This window comes from Pygocentrus nattereri, chromosome 24 (genome assembly GCF_015220715.1).
Source record: "Pygocentrus nattereri isolate fPygNat1 chromosome 24, fPygNat1.pri, whole genome shotgun sequence".
NCBI classification, from domain to species: Eukaryota; Metazoa; Chordata; class Actinopteri; order Characiformes; family Serrasalmidae; genus Pygocentrus; species Pygocentrus nattereri.
This window is the reverse complement of record NC_051234.1, coordinates 6,526,185-6,549,785: the sequence shown is the minus strand read 5'-3', so window position 1 is coordinate 6,549,785 and position 23,601 is coordinate 6,526,185. Positions and strand designations below refer to the sequence as shown.

The 23,601-nt window shown below is 40.2% G+C and overlaps 2 protein-coding genes and 1 long non-coding RNA gene across 4 annotated transcripts in view; 1 reads left to right on the top strand and 2 right to left on the bottom strand.

Moving 5' to 3' along the window:
* Positions 1-2,338: 2,338 nt before the first annotated feature.
* zmp:0000000930 (telethonin) lies at positions 2,339-4,904 on the bottom strand. The gene is made up of 2 exons (XM_017719835.1): positions 4,732-4,904; positions 2,339-2,853 (listed from the first exon to the last, which is right to left on the bottom strand). Exons 1-2 carry the CDS (start codon positions 4,866-4,868, stop codon positions 2,469-2,471), a joined length of 522 nt encoding a protein of 173 aa, XP_017575324.1. The 5' UTR covers positions 4,869-4,904; the 3' UTR covers positions 2,339-2,468.
* A 9,358-nt stretch (positions 4,905-14,262) lies between these two features.
* On the bottom strand, positions 14,263-19,654 carry LOC108440760. The gene is made up of 3 exons (XR_001858877.2): positions 19,516-19,654; positions 17,991-18,156; positions 14,263-14,499 (listed from the first exon to the last, which is right to left on the bottom strand). It is a non-coding gene; the product is annotated as an uncharacterized LOC108440760 (long non-coding RNA).
* rnf144b (ring finger protein 144B) overlaps positions 19,320-23,601 on the top strand; it is a 35,455-nt gene continuing 31,173 nt past the window's right edge. The window contains exon 1 of one of the 2 annotated variants that reach the window (XM_037534149.1): positions 19,320-19,720. The gene's annotated coding sequence lies outside the window, so the exon portion shown is untranslated. The remainder of the gene's footprint in view (positions 19,721-23,601) is intronic. The other variant, XM_037534148.1, reaches the window with a different exon arrangement.

The window sequence follows — 23,601 nt, the reverse complement described above, 5'->3', positions numbered from 1 at the left end:
GTACGTCCGCAATTTTAGTTTGTTTTGATATGTTTCTTTTTGTGAGTTTCATCCACTTTTTAAAAAAACTCAATGTAATCAAATATAAATATGCTCACATTTTTGGTTGTTGATTGATTTGACTTGAAAATTAAGGGAAATTAACTGATTGATTTTAATGTACTTAATTTAAATGTGTGGAACCTGTTAACATTTTTTTGTTAAAATAATTAAAATAATAAAGAATCAAGTTACACTGGCTTGAATCTGTTGTTTAAAAACATGTTTGAATTTAGCTGAAAGCATCAGATTGTATTTTGTTCATTTTATTTGGTTAATTTATGCAGTACTAACACACAAATTTTAACATAAACTTATAATTTTGGGATTAAATAAATGATAAATAAATCAAGTAATCATTATTTTAAGCAGAATATGCCTAATTTCATTATGTGGAACCTGTTGAAATGATTGAATGGAATGTTTACGTATGACTGTAACATGAATCATGCTTTAGGCGTGACGGACAAAATTCCTGAAGCAGTTCGACATGATAGTCATGTCTTAATTTAATGTTTCAAAACAGTAAAAATAATTAGTACCTTAAAAAGCTCATGTTTTTATATTCAAGTTTAATTTTCGGTTCATTAGAGCATTCAACATATAAAAGTAAACTTTGTTTTGCAGCGCCTTGATCTAACACACTAGCCACAAGCTAATACATTAGCTCCAGGCTAATGTGTTAGACACGAGCTAACATGCTAACATACATGAAACAATGAGACAATACAATATGCTGAATTGTTACAGCACCACCAAAACATTTTTTTTTTAGAAATAGCAAATAATTAGTTACAGAAATTATTAAGCAGTGCAGCTCAGTCATGTTCTTTTCAACACACTAGCAGACCACCATTGCTACACTCATCTCTACTTACTTGCTTCTTCTTCTGGCAGTTTAGCACCTTGTTAGAGCTGGATTTGTATCATATGGGGAGATTCTGTAATTAAAGTGGTTACCGTCAAGATCTGTAATCCATCATTCATACAGTTGAACCTGGAGCTCCTACACTAACAGTAATCCTGTTCCAATCCAACTCACACTAAAGGAATAACGCAACCTGCTAAAAGACTTGTCCATGCTCCGTGTTGTTATTGTTATTGAGTGTGGTGCTTGTTGCGTATTCCTGACTATGTGCTATGACCTTTCAATCTGCAACATCAGTGGAAATCTGGGGAAGTTATGCAAATTCACTAACCTGTTCAAACTGGCAAATAAATCCTTTAAAAATGACACTACAGAACCTCTCCTTGTAAAATGACTCCAGCTCAAATAACGATTACGGTAATACACTCATTTTGTGCTTTTACCACATGCCTTTTGAGTAAACCCCACACCAACAGCATACTTACACAGTCCTCATACCTTGAAATGGATCTACTGTGTGCTGTAACATACAATACATGTCCAAATGTGTCCAGCTCCATCCAATACCTTTAGGAAGAGTTGCAGTGATCCATAACTAATCAACCAATATCAGTACCAGACCTTGTGTCTGAATGAATGTAATCCCTATAAAAATGCCTCAATGTCTATTGTAAAGCCCTTGCAACATAGTATAAGCTGTTGTCAGAACAAAACCTTGTATCTCCAAAATGGGAACTTTACAGGAAAACCTACTGTACTTTTAATGTAAGTCAATGGAACCCGAATTTTTTCAGAATAATTTTGGGCCATTTCTTTTGGTCCTATCATCATGAAATTTACATACAATGTAAAGAACAACAGGCGTTTTCAGATTATGTCAAAAACTGAAAAACAACAAAAATGGAGGTACAAGGTTTTGTCTCAACAGCAGCAATAAGCTGTTGCTGCAGCAATGTTGCCTCAGGGCAACACACTCATTTTCCTCACTTTACAATAATGTTATACATATTTAAAGACAATGATAGCATCTACAATAAAGGGAAGAGTTTGAGTAAGTCAATACAGAGCATGTGCTTGGTCATATCTCTTACTGGGCACATTTTAACCTGTTTTTTAACATTCAGTATCATTTCTTTTTGTTATGAGAATTTGGAGAAATTCATTTGATGCCTAGAAGCAACACTGCATGACAGTAGAATGGATTTAGCCAGTCACAAGCCAGGCCGCACCACTTCAGGGAATCCAGCTCTATATACTTTCTTCTCATTGTTGCACAGTGTTGCTTCAAGGCAACATACCCCCAAAAGGACCCCCGCACTCATTTATTCTTTGTTGAAATGTTTTTAAATTTAATAAACGGGTCTGAAAAAATATATCAAGGATAAATTTATGCAAGAATAGTGAATGAAATAATTTTTAAATTGCTCTCATAATGCGTGTAGTAGAGGGTTAATATCCTTCATTTTTGGAAGTTGGCTGAACAGGTGTTCAAACTTTTGGACATTTATTGTCCCAAAACTATAAAAAGCAGTTTAAGTCTACACATAAGATATGACGCATATCATGTCCTTTGGGCAGCATCCCTTGGTGGTGAAATGAGGCCTGATGTCCTGAATTCCACCCTGTCGGGCTGGATTAGTTGCTGTTTGCCTTTCATGTCAGCCACTGGTTCTCTCTTCTCACTCCAGCTCTTCTCACTGTCCATGATTGACTGCAGATAAGGAGGAGACGGCTCCTGGTTTGTCTCGTGCAGAGCTGTGATGTCCCGAGGCACGAAAATCGGTATTGGGAGAACATTTTTGTAAGGTAGGAAATATTCATGCATCGTCATCCCATCCTGGCCGATGCAAAGCGTCTGGTTGGGGAACCTGCGGACGATGAAATGAACCACCTGCTTTCGCTCGTAACTCTCCTTCCTTGACGAGTCTTTCTCTGCGAGCGTGTTTCTGCAAGAAAAGGCATCCAGTCATAGTAAATATTATATCATTCCAACGTGGCCATTACATGAAACCTGACAGACCTTAAAAGACTATAATACTGTGCAGAAGTCAGAGCAGAACCTTCATCTACTTAATTTCCAGTTAAGTGCAGATGTTTGAACGTCAGGGACAAAAGCAGAAAACGTTTAACAGAATCTGCGCAGAAGACTCAACAACTAAATACATCACTTTAGTTTTTAGTCCATGCTTTGCCTCTATAACAGCTTCCATTCTTCTCAGAAGACTTGCTCTCAGTTTTTTAGAGAAATCTTCAGGGACATTTTCCCATACTTCAAAGTTCAGTCTTAGAAATGACTTTGATCCAAGCAACACTTTCCATGATGTTGATGTTTAGGCTCTGGGACGGCCACCGTTCTGAGAACACCAGCGGCTTCTTTCTTCTCCTTTTTGCCCATTTTCTTTTCTTAGTAACAGCTTCCTGACGGCTACCCATTCTTTCAGACCCATAGAACCGTCTTCTTACAGTGGAAGGACGGACAGAAACACCCGTGGACCTTTTCAGATCTGAAGCAAGAGTGGAGCTTGATTTTCTCCTCACAGATGAAAGCTTTAATTACCGTTCGTAAGCACCTGATGGAGGTAGTTTTGGTGGTCTACCAGGTCTTGCATGGTTGTTAAAAGGCTCCTTTCAGATGCAAGCGGATTATCTTATGTCTAATTTTCTCAGAAAAACTCATTCAATATGTACATCTTTTACTTTATGGTTTTGAATGCCGAGTAAATACATGAAGGGTGGCCTCTTTATTAGAAACATACACTGCATGGCTCCAATATATAGATGTACAGTTTGTAATATGGTTGTACAGCTTGTAGCTAGTTTGTCAGCCACTTGTGATATTTCAGTGCCTGACCACAGGACTGCTGTTGAGCAGATATTATTTGGGTGGCAAATCCCACTTGGACAATAATCAAGAGCAGTTCTGTGGCCAGACACTGACCACTGATGAAGGGCTTGAGGATGGCTTGTACTACTTGTGAATGGTCAGCAAGATGGAACTACAAGCTTGGGGTTTCTAATGAAGTGGCCACATGCATTCTACTTAGTAAATTCTCACAGGGAATATATTATCTATGCAAATGGTTCTAATCTGGAGCTAATAGTGCAAAACAAGTTTATTCAAGTTACTGAATATTAATTATTGCGTATTAAGTCCGTTGATCAGTTTTGGCCTAAAACTAGCATTTAATTTTATGCATTGTTACATTATATAGTGCAACATTGTGTCCCTCAGCCTCATCAGTTTCACAATTTTGGATCATTTTTGTCTTTTTGTCCCTCAGCAGTCTCTCACTACAATACCCAGAATGCATTACACAGTTGTCGGGAATCCCTACAGTGCTCAACAAATCCTAATTGCTAGCTAAGAAAACACGTCTGCAGTGCAAGCTAGCATTAGTGACGCAGCACGAACCCCAGCTAGTCATCGGTTTTTCTTTCTTAAAGGAATTATTCAGCCAGCTAGCACAATTTCAGTCCGCCTCCATGAATCCACACTAAAACATCCATTTCCACCTTCAAAATACATCATCAGAAGGGGAGTATCTTAGTCTTTAAACCAGAAAACTTGGCTGTTAGCACTACCAGAGCTGCTGTAAGAGGTGAGTAGGCACGTTTACAACAGATGCAGTGCTGGTTAGGTTTTTAATTTTGGCCAGAGTATCTCTTTAAGGATAAAGATAAATGGTTCTTGGCTTGGACATGTGGTTCTAGGCAAAACAACCTCGCTCACAAAAATGGTTCTTTGGTTTTTTAGGGAACCAAGAGTTGTCCTTCTATGACTTCTGACATTCTTTACGAAGAACAAGGAAATAAGCGAAACATACTTGTATTCTGGCCTCGTCTCCATCACCAGGTCCAGCCAGGTGGCCTCGTATGATTCCCTCCTGGTCTCGTCATTTTCCTTCACGTCACTGTACGAGTTGACCAGGTAAGACCTGGGCGTTCTGCTCAGGCAGTGCATCTTCTCCAGCTATGCCCCAATTACATTAGATAATAGCTTTTGGTGTGACTGATAACTAACAATGATGGTGCTTCACTGCTGAGTGCAGTTTAAATACCACTGTGCTGCTATTTTGGGACCCATGCATCATGTGAAGCATTTACCGATTGGTTTACTCTAGTGATGAATGGGCAGAGTGACTAATCCCAAGAGCTTTTAACCTATACGAGTATCACAGCCCCATGGGGGGGTTGGAGGGTTGAGGGGGGGGGTCAAAAGAGGCCTCAGCCTTCTCAAGTTCAGCTCATCAAGACTTTATGATTACTGCTGACGGCAAACCAACGGGAGATACTGTGACGCGTGCCTAAATGTTTGCATTCTCCCCAAGTATTAGACTACAGATGATTCAAGTGATTAACTCTCAGACGACTGGAGTTTGCTATGCATGTAGTTTACATCAACTATCCAGCTGAATACATACTGATCAGGGATTTGTCCTGGAAGTGTCCAAGAGCAATCCCAAAAACATTGCATCAGCTGTCCTGAAATGAAGACTAGACCACCCAGAATATAACATTTCGGTTCCACTTTATATTGTCTCAACTAACTGTACAGTTACATGTGGATGTGGTAGAGTGGGCTCGAAGTGGCCTGGAGGTGACCATGCTGGCATGTTTGGAAAAAGTTTGAGCAAAAGGCTGGTTAAATATTTCCCTCGCCCCATTTCTTTACAGCACACGTCATCAAAAAATCCCAAACAGCACTATAAACGATCTATGAATAAATAAATAAATAATATTCAAATGCATGACAGGCATTTTGCTACTCTTCCTTGACTTTTCTCACTTAATTTCCCTTTCTGCCTCAGGGATGCATATCGGCATCCTGGGCCTGACCTTAAATACCGATAGCCCCTCCCAGTGGACTAAACCAAAATTATATTCAGGTATTCACAAGGCAAAACCGCCACGGTCCCACTCACAGTACATGCGCATTCAGCATATTCAAGTTCATATATCTACAAATGTCATTCAAAGCCGGTGTTCGATACTTGCCGTTAGTTCATTAACAGTTTTGTCTGTCTTTCTCCCCAGGTCGAACCCTGCATCCGCTGTCCCTGTGTCCCTCCCAGGCCTGCAGACCTACAAGAGGACCGAATGACCCGCGCCGCCACTCTTTCCAGGAAACAGGTAAGTAACAGGTAAGTCTCTTTATGTTAATTACAATAAAAGGCTCCGTCATACCTTTGTCCCTTTCAGTCTTGCTCATGGCTGTTGGTGATGTGCGAGACCAGCTTGCATCATCACAGTGACCAACAATGTAACTACTGATGATTTAATCACAGTTACAGATGGATTACAGAAGTACATCCTGTGTAAAAACACATGTGCATCAACTTCAGTTTTGCCTCATATATTTACACAAGTGTATCTTGATAGTTGTAACAGCCTATTCAATCTCATGTCATTACACAAGAGTAATAACACAAATGTAATTACATCTGTAATCAGACTGTAACAGCAGTTTTTTCAGAAGTCTGTTCCAGCAGTAAAAGAAATTATGTAATAACTTACATTAAGACTTTACTTACACTGTATCTGCCAGCTTTCCTAACATTTAGCCAGCATTTATGTTGCCAGTGCTGTTACACTGTAAGTTTAAGCTTTAAACCATTCTGTATGTATATGTGACAGGAGAACAGACCCCTTATATTAACATGTAACTTACATGACATTAATCAAATGTGTTACATTACAAAACAAAGTCTATATTACTACTGCATTATTACACAGGACCTACATAACAACTACACAGGAACTGTCCCCTTATACATATGACACACTTGTGTAATTACATGGGCTGTACTTCTGTAATCCATCTGTAGCACTGACTAAATCATCAGTACTTAGTGTTGTTGCATATGTTATTCATGTGTAACTACATAGTTATTAGAGACACTTCATCTAAAGTGGGACCAAAATTTCTATAGTTTACCTTCTGTTTTACTTATTCCTCAGATGTATTTCTTATAATAGGACAAAGTGACAATCTGAAGTTTAAGAATTCTGAAGTAAGAAATCTGAAGTTTCATATTTCTATGCAACTCTTATTTTATTTTATTTTATTATTATCCTTATTTTCCAGTAAATAGTCTAGAGATTTAGCTTTAATTTTTATTATTTATAATGTTGATAAGGTTTATACTGTTTCCCATTTCTATTACTGAGTGCCTTACTCCTGTTACTCTGCTGCTGCTGTAATACTGTGAAGTTCCCCACTGTGGGACTAATAAAGGATTATCTTATCTTATCTTAAAGATGCTATCTGATGAAAAGAAAAGCTTCAAAATAACACAGCTTTGAATTATTGGACTACAGTGAATAAACGGTGTTTAAAAAAGCGAATCAAAAATTCAAAACGTTTGTTTTAATCCTTCACGTTATCACTTACTGGCTCTTTTTACTTTCCAACTTCTGACTTGTCCTATTTCCTTGATTCCTGCAGGTTTAGTCATTTTATATGATAATGAGTGGGGCGTGTCCTAAAAAAATTGGCAAACCTTCCTGCACAAGCACTCAACTGTAGTCTATGAACAGCACTACTAGACTGAGCCAGACTTGGAAATGGTTTCTAAAGTCTAACTATGAATTTATTTGAGCATCTTTTCTTGGCAAAGTGTAATGGGTAGGATTTCTTTCTGCTGTACACACAGCAATAGCTTTTCATCGAACTCTAATCATAATAAAAATCTCCTCTTCAACACAGAAAACTAATGTGGTAGGGATTAAAAGTTTAGTTCAGGTAGAGGTTTGATTCATTAGCATGTATAAAGAGGTGCTTTAGGGTGTCATGGGCCTTGAAAAGCCAATGTTATATTAATAACATTTATACACCAAGCAGGCATAACATAATGACTACCACATTGTGTCTATGCTCATTGTCCATTTAATCAGCTCCACTTACTGTATAGCTGCACTTTGTAGTTCTACAGTTACAGACTGTAGTCCATCTGTTTCTCTGATACTTTGTTATCCCCCTTTTACCTGGTCATAGACCTGTCTGTAGATACTTGCTCATCTGATGTTTCCTTTGAAATCAGAGAGCATTGGAATTGACTGCCCCACAGTACAGTGCTGGGGTGGAGGGGGGGTTGAATCCACCTAACCAACGCTCTGGGGTGGCTAGTCCATCACTCTGAAAACACCACCAGCTTCTTTCTTCTCTTTTTTTTGTGCCTGCTTTTCTCTTGACAGCTACCCATCCTATCAGACCCATAGCGCTGGGTCATCTTCTCACAATAGAGGGATGGACAGACACACTGAAGCAAGATGAAAGCTCCTCAAAGATGAAAGCTTTAAGTACTGTTTATCTGATGGTGACCGATCTGGGGGGTCTTTTAGGTCTTGCATGTTTGTTAAGGGTCCCGTTTTGAACTTCAGTTCCACATACAAGTGAAGTCTCTCATATCTGATCTCTTCTTAAATAGCTCTTGAAAAATACGACAAAGGACGAGTGGCATTTTATTGCCATATAGACCGGAAATCGAATAAAGGGTGGTCTCTGACTTTTGCACAGTTCACTTCTGAATACTGAATCTTCCGTTTCTGAGCAGTGACGGCTGAAAATAGAGAAAGGTGTGGGTTTCTCTGACCTGACGGGTGTTAAGAGTGGAGTCACTGTTCTCTGTCGGAGTTGTCAGCATTTCTGCACACACACGCACACACACACACTCTTGGCGACACTCTGGTGTTGTTGAGTCATTCTCCGCATCACTGCTGTCAGCCACACTCATAAAGGGAGGACACACAGTGTTGCACGTGGAGGAATCTGAAGCTTGTGCACAGAACCTGCAGAGCCCTCCAAATAGCTGCTGTCAGACTTGTCTTCAGGAAAGGCAGTTTGTTATTCTAAAGAAAAGGCAGTGACTATTTATTCCTCAGTCTCCTCATAGGTCACCTGAAACCTCGGGTTCTTTTGATCACATTGTTCCATGTAGAACGTTCTGCAAAGTGCCTCTTAGGATTTTCTGAGAAATGTTTGATTATCATCGCTGTCCAAAGAACAACACGTAACTTTACAGGAAAGGGCAAAAACGGTCTTTACTTCTAATGTTAGTCAATGGAAATGGATTGTTTAAGCAATTTTGGAGCGTTTTCATTGGTCCATTCATAATTTCACCATGAAATTTACACAAAATCTAAAGACCAACAGGCACTTTCAAATTATGTCAAAAACTGAAAATTGGAGATACGAGGTTTTGTTCCAACAGTAGCGATATGTAAAATTAATATTGCCCTTTAAATGCATTTATTGACAGAAATGGTTGTAATTTCTCGTTAGGTTGAATGAATTATTGGCAGCTTTCAGTCAAGCCTGGTAACAATAGCTACAAAAAAAAGTGCACCAGTTGTCTTGCAATGCTTTTCATTATGGCAAAGGCCAAATATGCCAATAAGTCATGTCTATGTGGTAAACCTGGCCAAAATATTCCATCATTGCAATGGTCAGCTGGAGACTATTGATGACACTGGATCAGGCTCAAGGTTGCGCTGGTTCTGATGATGTCAGGGGCCTCTTTAAGTAAAACGTTGACAGTCTGATGGGAAATTCCTGTGGCACATTCAGCACAAGGTACAGGTCAGATTGCAGAGTCTGTGTCCAAGCAAAAAAACGCCTCGGACGGGTCTCTGCACTGCCAACTACTTACCCCTGTAACTGGAGTCCGGGGCTGGGCCAGCTGACAGCCACAGCTGCAGTACACTCCAACTGTGATGGATGGCGCCACTGAAAACAATCCAACACAAAGAGACTCCACTTACAAGATTGGACTCTCTGGGCCTAGGAGTGGGAAGAAATGTCTGCGTACTTTTATGCGTATCTTTTGATAACTTTTAACATCTTTTTACCACTACAATATTTGAGGTGTATTTATAATAAAATAAATAAATGTATAAAACCAAGCCCCTAGGCGTTAGACTGCTTCTACAGACATTAGTGAAAGAATGGGTTGTGCTCAGGAGCTCAGTGAATTCCAGCGTGGTCCAGTCATGAAATTTCCTTACTACTAAATATTCCACAGTTAACTCTCAGTGGTATTATAATAAAGTGGAAGCGATTGGGAACGACAGCAACTCAGCCACGAAGTTGTCGGCTACGTAAAATGACAGCGCAGGGTCAGCGGATGCTGAGGGGCATAGTGCGCAGAGGTCACCAACTTTCTGCAGAGTGAATCTCTACAGACCTCCAAACTTTATGTGGCCTTCAGATCAGCTCAAGAACAGCATAGAGAGCTTCATGGAATGGGCTTCCATGGCCGAGCAGCTGCATCCAAGCCTTACATCACCAAGCGCAATGCAGAGCGCTGAATGCAGTGGTATAAAGCACCGTCAGGACTCTAGAGCAGTGGAGGCGTGTTCTTTGGAGTGATGAATCACACTTCTCCGTCTGGCTATCCGATGGACGAGTTTGGGTTTGGCGGTTGCCAGAAGAACAGTACTTGTCTGACTACATTGTGCCATGTGTAAAGTTTGGTGGAGGGGGGATTATGGTGTGGGGTTGTTTTTCAGAAGTTGGGCTCAGCCAACATGACTGCGCACCAGTGCACAAAGCAAGGTCCATAATGACATGGATGAGTGAGTTTGGTGCTGAAGAACTTGACCAGAGTCCTGACCTCAACCTGATAGAACACCTTTGGGATGAACTAGAGCGGAGACTGTGAGCCAGGCCTTCTCATCCAACATCAGTGTCTGACCTCACAAATGTGCTTCTGGAAGAACGGTCAAAAATTCCCATAAACACACTCCTAACCCTTGTGGAAAGCCTTCCCAGAAGAGTCAAAGCTGTTATAGCTGAAGCCAGACGAGCATATACTTTTGGAAATATAGATGATGCAAACAAAGTCTTAAGACATTTCAAACTTTTAAAATTAAAATATATATACAGTATCACAGAGTACATGACTAGGAAACACAGCTTTGAACAGCTGTTCACACATAAAATCTATTTCTTTTTATTAAAACACAAAAATGTTGACTTCACTGCAGAAAATGTGTGTTTCTGTAGTGACAGTTCTTAATGATTCACACTGATTTTCAGACTTACTTTAAAACAGGGGGATCTAACTGCTCACCATGTGGCCATGAGGGACAGGGATGCAGCCTCACTTCCTGCTCGAAAATGCAGGGGCGTGGCTAAAATTAGCCTCTGCCTATGGACAAAAAGTCTTTGTGTTTCAGAACTTAAAAATTAAAAACATGAGAAAATCTGAAACATTCAACTTCACTTTAAAAGAAAGCAATAAATAAATAAATAAATACAATGTTGAAATTTAGGGGTTAGGGTTTGGGTCAATACCCCATAAATGAAGATTTTGTATTACCTCTGCTTAATACTGTCTCAGTGAATGCCTCAGGCTTAATAATAATAATAATAATAATAATAATAATAATAGTAATAATAATAATATGACATATTTCTTTTGAATGTAACACTAAACTAAACTAAACTAAAACATATCAACACTATCTCTTTCTTACTTTTTCTTTTCCTTTTTTTAAAGCAAGAATTGTGTTAATGTAACACATTTTATCCATGTGCCACATTTTAATCATGCAAATTCAAAGGGAATTTTTTCAGTGTTTTTCAGACACAAGACACTTACTTCGGCCTGTGGACCAGTGCACTGGAAAATCATTCTATCATCAGCCCATGCCATTAGTAAATATGTGGTGCTGCTGTAACTCCATCTCTAGGCCATCAAAATGACCCTGTAGTGACATCAGCAGTCGAAAGCGGCAGTAATATTTGGAATTCAAAGTCTGGAACAGCCTGTCCTGGCATTTCATTCACATTTATGTTAACTCTGGAAAGTCCTTTAAAGCTCCTCCGCTCTGCAAATCTGGCCTTTAATATCTGAAAGAACATCACAGTGCAGTGTAACAAAGTATAACACTTATATAATCAACCTTCTATGCTCTGAACATTAATTAACCCCTTAAACATGCAGGCCTGTTATGAGGTTATTCATTTTAACATATTATTTATTATGCACAAGCCTACCACACAATCTGATTGGTTGAAAAGTGTTCTAGATGTAAGGTCATGTCCAATACAAGCAGACTTTTCACCATATCTGTGTTATTCCGCTCAACTCTTTGCAAACTAACGATGGCCGCTGTACTCTAAACTGCTGGATCTACTTTTTTGAAATGCCAAATCTAGTTGATATAGCTGATAAGCCAAGATATGTTTGGGGTTCATAGTTTCAGCTCTGTGCCACCGAAAATCTGTTGCCATGTTCCAGCGCAAAACAAAAGAAGCACCTTTGGACGGCAGTTATATTTTCACAGGTTGATTCAAAAAGATTCATCCGATTTCAAAATGATTCATTTCACTTGTAAATCATTGGAGATCAATGCAGTGAACTGTAAATGGTTTAAATTAGCATAAAGTTTATTATGTAATAATATAAGTGCTCAATATGAACCTCATCCAGCTGTTCAGACATCAACGCCATAGTCAAGTTCATCCCATACTGGGTTGAGCGTGTCGGGTGTCGATGCACTCACAGCTCTTTCCGTGCGATTTCGGAGATCGTCCAGTGTTGTGGAACCATCGATGAACGCTCGACTAAAATCACGTTACGCTGTTATGACAGATTCACTCTTATTGGAGTGGACAACGCAGAGCGCTTTCTGCTCAGGGGACTCCTCACAGACTGAAGGGAGCTGTCTTCCACTGAAAGTCAGAAACTCTAACCCCCCCTTCTTTCAGTTGGATTGTGATTGGTTCCTAGGCGCCTCAAGGTTGTAAAAATATGGCGCTTTGAAATGGGATGAATCTTTTTCATTCATACTGGGAAAACGATCTACATTACATTTTTCTTTGCGCTACTCCTAAAAACGCATGTTTAGAGCATCTTTGCTTGACATTTCCTTTTTCTTGGCAAAGCTGTTACATAAACGCGACAGAACGCTCCAGGTTGTGGGTTCGTGCTTCAATTCCATTGCTTCACCCTTAGAAGTCACAGTAACCACAGATGATAACAAAAAGCATGGCATAATTTCATACGAATTATTTCATACTCTGAAATTATTGAGAAATTATTTTTAAAATGTGGCTAATAAACTTTCAGTTGACCCCACCGGCGTGTGTGCAAGTAGAAAAGGGAGAGAAGAGACATCTTTTACATTTGTGCCATGCTGTTATCAGTTACTGCCCTCGACACAAACTGAATAATTCAATAACATGAATGCAAACCTTTTGATGCATCATATGATTTGAATATCAATGTAATTTCGTCTGTAATTAACTAGTAATTGATCATGTAATTATATAACTAAATAGTATAGAGAAATGACTGGAATAACGCTAGACCTTCAAGGGTTATGCAAGTACACTCTCAGAAACTAAGGTAGTAAACCATCACTGGGGCAGGACCCCTCTTGTCACTGGGGTGGTACACTCAAGGGTACATCTCAGGGAACATAACTGTACAATAATCCACTGAAATGATCTTTTCTACGCTGTACTGACTCCACACACCCCGTCTCGTCTCCAGGCTTTTATTTTACTGTTCTGTTTTAAAACATTCGGGACAAATATGAACTTTTTACCTGGAAAAAATGTAAACGGTTCACATTTGGACTTTAAAACCAATGTTGTAGCTTTGAGGGGACATGTGTACTGTTTGTAACTTGATGAATGATGTATCTGCACAGAACCTTTATTCTAACAGTCTGCACCATATGTTATCCAGTAACTGCTATAAATTAGTCGCTAATAAACTAATATAGTATGTTGTTGATGAAGATGAAGCATTGAAGTGTTTAGTCTGGAGTTCTCAGAGTTTAAAGGGTTAACAGTACAGACAGTGTTATTTTTACAAATGTATCACACACTGGAAACATACTGTATCACAAACCCCATTCAAAAAGCTGAGACAGCAGGTAACAGACAGCAGTGACTTGTAGATCCACTTTGACCTGTATTTAAATGAAAGCAGTACAAAGACAAGATATGCAATTTTTTATCATATCAGCTTCATTGTTTTTGTAAATATTTCTGGATGTGATGCCAAAAAAGTTGTGAAAGAGGCAATTTAAGACTAGAAACATGCTTGGGGAAAAAATGTGCATCCGAGTTATTTATCAGGAATTATGGGTCGAGGCATCTGTAACTGCTCATCTATGGATTTTAGGCATTTCACCCTCTACGTTTTACATGTTTACATGCACTTAATAAGCCAATAACTGCAGAAAATCAGATTTTGTCAGTAATCTGATTATCACATTTACATGCACTTGAATAATCAGATAATGGGAAACTCCAGGTCTACACGAGTCAGATAGTAAACAGATTTCTGCTTTACAACAGCCGATAAACTCACAGAAGACATGACATAAACGTAATGTAAAACTCAAACTTCATGCCGCGGCTTTTATTTTTAATCATTGAGCTACTTAACCTGAAAATATAAACATGTGCTATCTAGAAGATGAAGAGTCTTTAAATTCCTCATTTCGGCAAGCATGTAGTTGTTTTCAGCGTCACGGTAGAAGTGTTTTGATGCCATCTTGTGGGTGCTGTGTTAATCGCTGCTTGGCTTTTCCAGTTCTGCAGCTTGTTGTCACTCATGCGCAGACTGAGAAATCTGAAAGAAATCAGAGTAAGAGTATATATGCACTGAGAAATCTGATTACTGAACTAAAATCTAGCTCTCTTTATCAGATTTCTAGACCTTACTGTGATTTAAGAAATCAGACTATGCCGTTTAAATGACCATTTGAATTATAAGATAACTAGAAGAAATCAGATAATGATTGTATTATTAAGTAAACAAACTCAGTGCTGATTTCTCTGGACTCAAGCTCATCTGAAATGGACTGATGCACAGTGGAAGCATTTCTCATTAGTCATTTTCTCTGAGCCAAAGGAAAAACTGATCATTCAGATTGTTACCAGCATAAAGTTCCAAAGACAGAGTCTGTCATTTGCTGATGTTGGATGAGAAGGTCTGGCTCACAGTCTCCGCTCTAATTCATCCCAAAGGTGCTCTATCGGGTTGAGGTCAGGACTCTGTGCAGGCCAGTCAAGTTCTTCCACACCAAACTCGCTCATCCATGTCTTTATGGACCTGCTTTGTTCACTGGTGTGCAGTCATGTTGGAACAGTTTGTAGCAACAAATGCTGACATCTTCTTCATGCTTATTTCAACATGACGTGTTACAAATGCATGGCTGTCTAATCAGAGACTGTGGGCATTAGACTGACCTGTCTGCCTCCTGCTGAAAACATGGGCTCTTTATGAAGTGCAACATACAAAGGTCCATACTTTCTGCAGCTTTGTGTCGCCTGTCGTTGACGCTTCACTAATGCAGGTGACGCTATGACATTTTGTGATAAGTTCCATGACCAATGGAAAACGATTCTATCACAGTTCTAACTGTGGCGACGTGCAAATCCAGAATGCTGCCGCCCTTTAAGGTGGAACGAGAAAATTTGAACAAGAAGCATTCAAATGCAAAACCAACAAAAGTCAAACCTAAGTCAAGCTATATGTTTTGGTGCTTACTACTAATTAGACATCTTACATTTCGGGGGTTTTCATTGTTTATTTAACAAATACATGTTTTTGAACATTGTGAAATATTGGTGTGTTCGCCAAAGTGCTTGTCGTACTTCTTGTGAAATGTAACTCTTCAAAGTTTTCCATCTTTGCTTCATGGCCTCTTTTTCACTGACCAATCACAGGCTTTATCATGTAGTGTTTTCATCTACAAATTTCGCCCATCTTCCATGTGCGCGACATGGCAAGTGAAGCCTCTGCGTGAAGTCTGCACAAGAAGTCTGCTGTAGCCTTTATGTAACTGAGGAAACAACAAAAAAAAAAAATCCACTTTCAAAACCGGATCAATTGATGTCTTCGGTCCCCAAATGTTAATTAAGTGCTGTTAACAGTAAAGGTGTTGTTACACTGGTAAACGTGCTCCTGTCCCAGCGTTTTTGGAATGTGTTGCAGGCATCATAATTGCAATGTCAAAACTGCACTGAAAGTTCAGACAGTAAAACATCAAATATCAGGTCAAACAGAATTGACCAATCACAGCTTTCTGTTTTTAATTGGCATTTTACATACTGTCCACACTTATTTGGAATTCCGGGTTTGTAGCTCTGCATGAACAGGATGGACTGATTGAGACACTAAGCAGCACTGATTAGCCACAGTACAAGGTCAAACCATTGTTATACATGACCTGACAAGATACGCTGCTTTGAAAGTCCTGGAGGACTTCTCTAATTTCCCTCTCTTCAGATGGTGTTATTAATAGCTCTCTAGATTGAAACCGCAACAGGCCAGTATCCAACCTGGAATAATATTTGAGCAGCAAAGCGGATATCAACTGCAATCCTTCAAGGCTAGCTATATGCTCTCAGGGGATCTCTCTCTCTCAGCCGCTCAGTCTCTTAAAGGGACATTACTTTTTTTTCCAACCATATTTGGGTAAATCACCTCTTTTCTTTCACTGGTTTTCCAGGTAGTCGCTTTATTTTAGTGCATCATATAGCAAAAAAGCACAGTATAGCAGTTGAAGCAGTCTAGCAAGGCCAGATTTCAAGAATTGTGTTGCTATGATGTGCCATAATCAACAACAACAACAGCCGAGCCAGCACAAACCCATTCTCATTTCTAAGAAAATTATCTCATGGCTCATGACATCATAGATCACCCTCTGTGCTATGAACAAAATCAACCTGTAGTTTTTTACATTTGCATTTATGGCATCTGGCAGACACTCTTATCCAGAGCAACTTAGAATTCGATCAATTTACACAGGTAGGCGAAGGCCCAATCCCGATTCACCCCTCGCTCCTGCCACTGATATAATAACAAGCACAAAAAATCGCTAAGAGCATGCTAATGTCTCCGTAGCTAGCTAACTAAAATTCGAACGAGAATCTGGTGAATGTCTGACTTCAGCTTCATATCACTGAAGAATTAGTGGTGGGTGATAAATAATTGCCCTGCCTCTTTGAAGGCATATGACAGCCTAAATGTAACTAAAGCCCAGCAGTGAGGCTGTTGAACTTTTCCCTCCTCTGCTGTCACTGAAGATGGGTCAGGTTGCCTAGAGAGCAGCGCTAGTAGCCGTTAATAAAATGTTTTTTCGTTTTTTATTTGAGGGTTGTGCCATTTCGTAGGGCAAGATTTCAACCACTGCCACTTGTAACTCCGTTCCAAAGGGATAGGGTGACACTCAAAAACAAGGGGTAGGGGTAAAAAGAAGACGGTTGACGGTTGTGTTGGGAGTCTTGCCCAAGGACTCTTACTGATATAGTGTAGGGTCCTTGGCCAGGTGGTGGATTGAACCCCAGTCTACAGCATAGAAGGCAGAGGTGTTACCTACTACACCACATCAACCAGTCTAGTTAGTGACTCACCAGCCAGGCTATTTGATCTGATATGACTAAAATTTGCAGTGTTGGCAACGAAGAAGCCTTGATGGACAGCAGCAGGCAATATTCTGCTGTGTCACACCTCTGTGGTTATTTGATTCACCAGAAAAGGACTGGCTGACTTGCATCTGAAAACATATCGGCCTTTTCCCTGAGCGGACGCTTAAAGGGATCCGCTGGCCAAAATGAAAAGCTTAACCAACGCTGCGTATGTTGTGAACATCTCTGCTTGCCTCTTACAGCAGTGCTAGAGTGACATTTCACATTTTAAGGACTGGGAAGACTCCCTCATGGTGATGTATCTTGAAGGTGAAAGCACATTTAGGAAATGCACTGGAGTGGACACTTGGGGGCAAGCTGATTTTTTTGCAGGCTGAAAAATTTCTTTGCATAAAAGAGAGATTGAGATTAGTGCTATATCGCTAAAGTTAGCTAGGACAGCAGTTTTATTACCCTCTAGATCAGCATAATGCATGCTGAGTATTGTAGTGAGAGAACACTGAGTGTGTTTAGATGCACTTGAGTACTCAGATAATGGGGAAACTCCGGGTCTACATGAGTCAGACAGTAATTAGATTTCCGCTTTACAAGCAGCCAATAAACTCACAGGAGAAGACGTGACGTAAACATAACGTAAAACTCAAACCTCATGCTGCGGCTTTTTCTTGAAACACTGCACCACTTTACCTGAAAATATAAGCACATATCTTCAGAAGATGAAGAATATTTAAATCCTTCATTTCATCAAGCACATATTTGGTTTCAGCATCGCTCCAAAAGTGTTCGCTGCCATCTCATGTCATCGCTGCTCCCTTATTTCTGGTACCGCCGTCTGTTTTTGCGCTTGCACAGACTGAGAAATCGGAAAGAAATCAGAGAAAGAGTTCACATGCACTGCAAAATCTGATTACTGAGTAAAATCCAGCCTCTTTATCAGATTTCATAATCAGATTTCTAGATCAGAGTGTTTATATGACCATTGGAATAATCGGATAACTGCAGAAATCAGATTATAATCAGATTCTTGAGTGCATGTTAAAGGAATTCTGTCTAGCCAATGAGAGGTGCAATACTGCACTACAAAAACTACATAGCATAGCATCAGATTAAATGTTAGTTTTATGTCAGAATACCCCTTTAAAGGGGCTGTCCACTGAAAATTCTACACAATTAAATGGTTGAGATACAAACAAACCCATTTATAGTGGTTTGGTGTGAAATGTCTGGAGAAACTTGCACAGTGAGAACTGTTCACTGTGGTAGTGATAGGAACCAGACGTCCGAAGGGTTTAATACTTCTGAAAGCTCCCTCACAGAAAGTTACTACATGAGATACTGCTAGATACCTGACATGTTGTCTTATGGTAGTTTTCTGACAAAGTTATTGGTTTAAAGTGGGTTTTCGTCTATTTATTTTCATCCGTTCATGACGACGAGGTACAGTATGTGACGTTGTATGACAAAATAGTGACCCCTGGTTCCTATCACCGCCACTGTACAGACATCTGAGTTTGTAAGCTTCTCTGCAATGGGCCATTTTCAGTCATACCAATCTGAATGACTTTGTTTACATTGTAAAAACTGAATTATTCAGAAGTTTTGAAAAACTGGTGGAATTCCAGTTTAAGTCCTGCTTGTGTGTGGTTTGGCCATACCCTGGCCTGGACCACTGGAGTCCTTTCTGCACTTTGATCTTTACTGCCATCTGTTGGCCATTTAAACCCTAAATCTTACAGTGAAAGTGTCTGGTGATAGAAAAATAGAGATGAAGCCTCGTTCAGGCCATTACTGACAACGTGGCTCAGTAAAACTGCATTTTAGTGACGTACTAGCTTAGGCGTTGCTATTTTAAATAGAAAACGTGAAAAACGTCTTAGATTTATATTAGACTTCAGTATTTACATTGAAATGTAAACATAAATCCTTCACTTGATCAGATAGTCAGTCTCCTTGAAGGTACAACAAAAGTTTTAAAAATCATCGCCAGAACTAGAAAATCTGACCACTCGCACTACTCAGTTTTTACCCACCCGTATTCAGACCAGTCCCGCCTCCCTGCGCTGTGATTGGTTGGAAGTAGCAGTAGTGCGCGGACGCGTGATATGATTGGCTAGCACTTCGCACACTTACGGAATCCGCCAACGGACAACTAGCCAATCCTGACGCGAGTAAGGCGGGACTTGTCCGAAAAAGAGTGTGGAATGAAGCTCACCTTTCGGTATCATGATAATAGACTGGCTTAAGAAGGAAGGCAGCGAGCGACCGTTGGGTCCGTCCCCGCTCACGGCTGAGGTGAACCGGGCGGTGCTCGGGCGTGTGTACCGAGGGAGGGTCTCCGCATGCTTCTTCACACGTGTCTCAGCTCCAGTGGAAATCACTGCGGATCCTCGGGCGTCTTCTAGCAGCTGCTGTTAACGGTAAAGGCTCATCTTTCCCGTCTTGTAACGTTATCGGCGTCGTAGCCTGCGCTGGGCTGAACTTCACTAGCTAGCGTTTGTTTGGCTAATAGCCCGAGGAGAAGAACGGCGTTTATGGGCGGGTTTGTGTGCGTCAGTGGCTGAATTCAGAGGACTCAAATGGTTGAATGATGTTAACCTTGAGACTAAGTGAGTATTTTTCATTGAGCCTCCTCTGTTTAGTTCTCATTCTTTGCTGTGTACTTGCAGGAGAGCAACTCGAGCTGTTGTTGAACTCGAGCTGGGCTGCTGGAACGTGTGACCTTAACTGGTTGCCAAAAAAGGGATTTAACAGCTTAAAGCTGTTTGCAGAGCCTTACTAACATTTATTTTTCATCAGACTGCTAGATTACCTTGTCGCTGAAGGTATTAGCCCATTCTAGGTTTCAGTAAACGCAGAACTTTAAAGAAACCGTCCGTCTAGTGTGTTTTAATCAGATGTTGGAGTGGACGTGATGGACAGGTTTCTTGGGTGGACAGAGGCCTCCTTGTCCTGTCTGAGAGGACCAGTCACCTTGCTCACAGATTTCATTCGCAGGTGTTCGAACTAATGGCTTTGTCAGATCCCAATGTTATGTTAACGCATTTCTGTCTGTAGATGAATTCAATAAAGGGTTCTCTATTAAAGGGGATGGCTCTGTTTAGAACCATGAGTTCCACACAGAACTCTTTCCTGCTTAACCTTTTAAAATGCCAGGCATATTTCCTAGTAAGGCTCATCATTCAGTAACTACAGAGGAACCGGGTGAGCTATGCCTTGGTTATAGCAGGGTGTAATAAAGTATTGAAGGGCCTAAAAGGTTGTTTGCATGGTGGAATCGTTGATGGACAAGGTGGTGTTTATGGTTTTTTTGTGGAGCCTTTTTGAAAACGGTTCTGTATAGCCCCTAAAAGCTTGACGTTGTGACAATAGAGGAACCTTTTATGGTGCTATACAGAAGCATTCTCAGAATCTCCGTACATCACCACATACAACACATTCTCCATCAGTCTGAAGAACCGTTTCACCATGCAGCGAACCATTTGGGCAATAAATAAATGGGACCATTGAAGACCCACCCTGTGTTTGCCCACGAGATTAACACATACGCTGTGGAATGAACACCTACAAGGTTGGATGAACATTTACAGTACCGACTGTTGAATTAAAGGGCCTGCGTCCTATATTTTCCAATGGAATGGGCAGTGCATGAATAAATATTGTGATTAGTCATTACAGGTTTAAAAAAAAAAAACAGGTTAAGTACGTGCGAATTATAGATTGCAGTCTGTGGAAGAAGAAAAGAAGAATAAAGTGCCATGTCAGCTAGAGTAGAACCAATTCTTATGCCAAAACGAATTCTTCGTGAGCGGAAAGCATTCGTATCCCCACGTTGTCATTTTCTCCCTGAGGTTGACATCTGTGTGATTTTATGAACCAAAAGCATCCGTAATTCCAGAAGAGGCCACTTCCCGACCTCTCTTTATCCCTTAGAACTAAACAGGCTCTTTTGTTGCTGTGTGTTCACAACTGATATATGTAAATGAGCTCTGTTCTCATTGGCTGCCCTGTGTTGTGCCTCATTCGGGAAAGCAGTCTGGGCTGAAACACTTCAGCATGAACCGGCGGCGCTCTGAACTGCTGTAGGCTGAATAGGATCACAAAAAATATTACAAAACAGGCTTTTTCGCAGCTTCTTTTGCGTAAATGGACTATATGAACTGGGGTGAACACTTTGTGTTTTACGTACTTCAGATACTCTCATTCCTGTAATTCAAAGTTTTTTTCCCTGTGAAATGGGCCCTTTAACACCAAGTGCTGAATAAAAACAGAGAGTTGGAGCGCTGTGTGGATCAGCCTTAGGCCTAATCACCTTTTAGCTATGTCCCTTTTCACACCTTTACATGCCACACCCAACCCCCATCTCACCTGAGGACATGACTCGGGACATGCGTAAGGTCATCAGTGACACCGCCAACCGTTTCGGAGACTTTCCACTGACGTGTTTAGTTGATAGTGGTAATGGTTGTAAATATCGATTATTCTTTCTGTTACTATTGTCATCATCGGTCATGCTGTTCTGTTCTGGCTGTAGGTGCGGCTGCAGCAGACGTCAGTGCGCTTTAAGGCCAAGTTCAGCCCGGCGCTGTTTGAGAATGACACGACACAAAAAGCAATAGCGCGCATTCGAGTGTGAAGTTCTTACACGTGCTTCATTAATCGATGGAGCTCGCAGAGACGAACCCTGCAAATTTAGGCCAGTGATGTTGGTCACATTGATTGGGATTGTGCTGGCGTAAGTCCACATGCTTACTTTATTTCATTCCCGCCCTGCCGAGTGTTTTGAATCTGTTGCACAGACACATTATTATGAGTTTCCACTAGATGTGCACCGCATACACATGCATACAGTGCAAGAGCCACTCTTCATTCACACTGTAAAACCCACTGCACGTCTTAAAGAAAGAAGTTAACGCGGCACAAATACTACGGGAAGTTGGAGTGACTTAATCTGAAAAATTCAAATGAACTCAAATGTGAATTGTCGAGATAGTAAATATATCACACTTAAGCATATTTTGAGTTAAGGTAGCTTTAATTAAATGCATTATAATCACTATTTTTATTTACCTTGAATTGTCATGCAAACACAAACAGACCAATAATGGTTTGTTTTTAAAGACTGTTGAAAAGTCTTTTAGTGTGGATTAAGTTGTTAATGACGTAACTCGGGTTTCATTTGAGGCATTTGGTAGACGCTCTTATCCAGAGCGACTTACAGTTTGATCATTTTACTCAGGCAGGCCAAGGTAGTGTTTGGAGTCTTGCCTAAGGAGTCTTATTGGGATAGTGTAGGGTATTATTGGTAATCTCTAGGCAGGGATTGAACCCCAGTCTATAGCACTGAAGGCAGAGGTGTTACCCACTACACTACACCAACCACCAAACACCAGTTAATGTGATTCGCAGCTTAATGTTTACATTTAAATGATTTGAACTTCTGCGATGGACTGGCGACCTGTCCAGGGTGTATTCTGCCTTCCGCCTGAAGACTGCTGGGATAGGCTCCAGCATCCCCCCGCGACCCTGACGGAGAAGCGGCTTAGAAAATGGATGGATGGATGATTTGAACTTTTGCGCTTTATTTCATAACTTTATTTTGTTGAATTCAGACTCAAATGAACTTACTGCGATTTAGATTCGACTCTCAGCTGTACGTGATAAATGTCATCATTCCTATTGGCTCTTAGTACCATATATTTACATATTGGGCATGTCTCTTCACAGTCTGTGTGCCGTCATTCTTTCCAGCCTACCTTGTCTACATTTTATAAGCTTGTGTGATTCATGCCAATCAGTACTGATTCAAATCAGCTCAATGCTACAGAAATTACATCTGGACTCTGGACTTAACGGTGAGCGTTTGGCGAGTTGGTCCGCGGTAAGTTGGACAAGACGTTTCTACAAATGTGAATTATCGTATCGTATCAGTGCAGTGTGAATTTGTTGAAATGATAGCCTAGTTTAGCCTAGCAGTGAAATTAATTTACAATAATTTTATTGTATAGAGTTAGTACAGCTCAAACATGAGTCCCAGATACTCAACCATTTTAATATCAATTAAACAAATGGCGTTAGTACAGTTTACTCAGTTTACTTAAGAGTATAGAGGAATAAACATATGGTTTGTTCATGCTCAGTTCAGGGAATTGCTTCTGGTCAAATGATTTGAGTTATTGACCTTAAGGTGATTTGAGTTGACTTAACTCGTCAGGTTTTACAGTGTATTTCATTTCCAGACAAAACAGTCACTTAGTATGAGTTATATAGCATCAGGAAAAACATCTGAAAATATATATTT

Excerpts from the sequence above, each read along its gene's own strand:
- zmp:0000000930 (XM_017719835.1), bottom strand. The coding sequence starts at position 4,868 with ATGCACTGCCTGAGCAGAACGCCCAGGTCTTACCTGGTCAACTCGTAC. Across the intron at positions 2,854-4,731 it reads GAGACGAGGCCAGAATACAA|AAACACGCTCGCAGAGAAAG; the intron begins GTATGTTTCGCT and ends CTTTTCTTGCAG.